A 3,698-nucleotide genomic window follows, 5' to 3' on the forward strand; every position below is an offset into this window, starting at 1 on the left:
CATAATAGCAGCCAGAAATTCATCATCAAGAGGTTTCTTCATGCTACTCAGTTGTTCAGCAAGTGACAAGATCTCGTTGACATAAATCTCCATGTTATCGAACTGTTCCAACTTAATGGAGCATAAAGTTCGCAGACACGACAATCTCCTGTGCAACCCGGTGTCATCGTATGCCTTTTTCAAGGCATTCCACACATCTTTAGCAGTTTTCGCCTGCGTGATGTGAGGATAGCACGATTTTTCCACGCTCAAACAAAGCCTCGCTCGAGCCCTCTCCTCTTTACGAGCTAATTTGGTAGCGTCGTTCTCACCTGCGGTTTCTTGTTTTCCCGTAATGCATTGCCATAGATCCTCGAATACGAGTATATTCTCTATCTGGAATGCCCAATCGCGATAGTTAATGGTACCTTTCAGCTTTTCCAAAGTAACTTTCGAATTAGTATACTCATCCATATTTCGAGTTATATAATAATATTTTCACAAAATATTTTACACTTCACATGTAGCACATAACCTATTGTTAGTATGCGGAGTCGATGGTAAACACAGTTGGATAGAAGTGAAATATTTAATGTATATTATTATAAAATTACATGTGACATAATGTTTACAATGAGAAAATTGTTGCCGAGTGACAAGTAAAACAAACACAGGCCTAGACATATTAAAATTTAAACTAGATTCTAAAAATGGCCAGCGTTATACTTCAACAGTATCTAGCTAGAGCTTCAAGATGGAGCAGTTCACTATTTCAACAGTTCCCTGCAATGCAAGGCATGACCTTACCCCGGCTCTGTACATAAATGCAATCCAGTTGCATTTGATGGCATACTAGGCATCGGAGCGTTACCTGGCAAACATCCCCGAGGCACTGCAGTGGCAACGTATTTTTGAATTATATCATAATCAAGGTATGTATGTAATACTTTTTGGGTGTTGTTAAAGAAAAACTGTGGATTTAATCGCCCTTTCAATGACTGTCTCGCTTGTTATAAATATATTTTATAATAAGTAGATATTATGTAGCCCTAGTTGTTGTTTATCGAACCCAACTATTACATTTAATAATTGTAGGAGTAAGTATTTTATATTATTCCAGTCTAATAAGCACTTAGGCAGGCTTTGAGTCCAGTCTAGACGTTTTGCCTCTTACGGTTGCCCAGCTTTCCTCACAACTCTAATATCTGAAGGCTGAATTGCCACAACCTTTTAGTCTCGGGCAGAAAGTACCGAAGCGAGATAACTCGTCTTCCGTTAATTTTAGCTAATCAGCTATAAATAAGTTACGGTCTTATGCTTAAATATTAAATTTTTGTTTTTAAACAAAAAGTAGAGCCAGGGTAAAATGTTCTTGTATTTTATCTTTCTTGAAAATGAAAACACCTGTTTTGAATAAAACTTTGATAAAAAATTGATTATTTCGTATGCAGTTTCGTCATAACTATGACTAATGCACCTCCGTGGACCATTGTCACTCCATTGTCAATGTCATGTCACAATATTGAGCATTTGATTTAATAATAACATCCAATAAATAAATAACGTTCATGAATTTCATTAATCATCTTTTAACAAATACGAAATTATTCTGCAATATAAATGACAAAAGTGCTACACAAACAAGTGCAAAACTGCACAAGGACCATGAAACAAAACTTAAAACGAAAAAAAATGAAAAGAAAAAGCGTAATAGTGACGATTGTAACCACTGCGGATCAAGTTCTGCCGCCAGCGGCATAGTTAGAGAGTCCAATTCTAGTGACGCTGATGCAAACATATCCATTGAAAACATAAACGGGCCACTGTTTGCGATCAATCTAGAACAGAAACCAGCTAAAAACATTGAAGAAGCTTTCCACAAGTCATATCAGTTTTGGTGTACTCAGCCTGTACCTAAAATTGATGAAAAAGTCCATTCTAATGAACCTATCGTGGCACCCGAGTGGCTTAATGTGGAACCTTCAGATTTAGAAGAAATCAGCTTACCTGATGGCTTTAAGTGGGATACCTTAAATTTAAACGAGCATATGGTCTTGAAGGAGTTGTACACACTGCTAAATGAAAATTATTTGGAAGATGATGACAGTATGTTTCGCTTTAACTACCAAATGGATTTCCTCAAGTGGGTACTCCATCCTCCAGGTTTTAGACGAGATTTACTCTATGGCATGCGGGAAGTCAAATCTGGAAGATTAGTGGCCTTCATTTCATCTGTGCCTGCCCGATTAAGAATTTATGATCAAGTGCAAACTGCTGTGGAAATGAACTTTTTTTGTATACACAAAAAACTCCGTTCTAAAAGGTTAGCCCCAGTTTTGATGAAAGAGATGTACAGGAGAGTTAAATTGAGTCAGATATATGTAGCTGTTTACACGGCTGGTATAGTGTTACCTAAACCAATTGGTACATGCAGCTATTGGCTTAGATCCCTCAACCCTAAAAAACTGATTGATGTTAAATTTACTCTACTGCCAAGAAACATGACTATGAAAAAAGCTCTGACACTTTATAAACTCCCAGATTTGCCTAAGACACCAGGTTTTCGGAAACTAGAGCTACAAGATTGTGGAAAAACATTTCTTTTGTTAAAAAACTATTTGAGTAAGTTTGATTTGACTCCTATTTTTAATGAGGATGTCTTTCAACATTGGTTTATGCCAAAGCCAGATATTATTGACAGCTTTGTAGTTGAAGCAGCAGATGGATCTATCACAGACTTTGTAAGCTATTACATATTGCCATTTACTATAGTAGATCAACACCCAGTATACGATACAATAAAAGCCGCTTACGCATTTTATAATGTGTCAACCAAAACCCCGTGGGTAGATTTGATGCATGATGCGTTGGTGACTGCAAAGAACTCAGGGTTTGATATCTTCTACGCGTTGGACGTGATGGATAATAAGGAGTTCTTCGAACCACTGAAATTTCGCTTAGGTGATGGTAACTTGCATTATTATTTGTATAACTGGCGGTGTCCTAGCATGACACCAAATAAAATTGGTCTCGTCCTACAATAACGAAATTATTGAGTTGTTTTTTGTCGTTTATTGAAAACTTGTTTTTTTTTTAGTTGGATAACAGCAACATATTATATTCATCGTTTTTTCAATTCTTCCATCAATAAGGTAAATAAATAGCCAGATTAAAAAAAGGTTTTCCACTTTCCTCCATTCACCTAGTTTATTCATACTTTCCCGATTTCATCTTCAGCTACTGCAGCGAAACCCAATATCCGCTTCCAAATCGGTATCATATCTTCCAAATCTGAATATCTTTCGTCATCGCACGTATTGTATTGTATGTATAACTAGTCTTGTTTGTGCTAACTCCAGTCCATTCAGGCTTCCTGTCACGTGTACACAAACAAGCTAGTTAATTTGAAGTCAAATCAATACACCTGAAGATCTAATCGACGCGTATAGGCAGTCAACGATACCTACAAGGTTTAGCACTAGCTCAGTCTTTAAGTATGTCATAATCCTCGATAGTCTAAGAGGCTTTAACACCTTAAGTACCTACCACACATTTTTGCAGTAATGCTGCTGCAGTCGTCATCTGAATGTTACATTGCCCTTCAATTAGTAACAGGACACACAGTGAACATTACCTTTGACCAAATAGAATAGATTTTATAGAGATTCTATAGAGATAATTACAGCCATCTAGCCGAGCATAGGCCAAAGGTTATGGCG

General features: G+C 36.9%; 1 protein-coding gene across 1 annotated transcript; it reads left to right on the forward strand.

Moving 5' to 3' along the window:
- The first annotated feature begins 1,547 nt into the window (after positions 1-1,547).
- Positions 1,548-3,026, forward strand: LOC134651696 (glycylpeptide N-tetradecanoyltransferase-like). The gene has a single exon (XM_063506797.1). The coding sequence runs from the start codon at positions 1,548-1,550 to the stop codon at positions 3,021-3,023; it is 1,476 nt and encodes a 491-aa protein (XP_063362867.1). The 3' UTR covers positions 3,024-3,026.
- Positions 3,027-3,698: the final 672 nt, after the last annotated feature.

The sequence above is a fragment of the Cydia amplana genome, chromosome 10 (genome assembly GCF_948474715.1).
Source record: "Cydia amplana chromosome 10, ilCydAmpl1.1, whole genome shotgun sequence".
In the NCBI taxonomy this organism is placed as follows: Eukaryota; Metazoa; Arthropoda; class Insecta; order Lepidoptera; family Tortricidae; genus Cydia; species Cydia amplana.

Excerpts from the sequence above, each read along its gene's own strand:
- LOC134651696 (XM_063506797.1), top strand. The coding sequence starts at position 1,548 with ATGAATTTCATTAATCATCTTTTAACAAATACGAAATTATTCTGCAAT.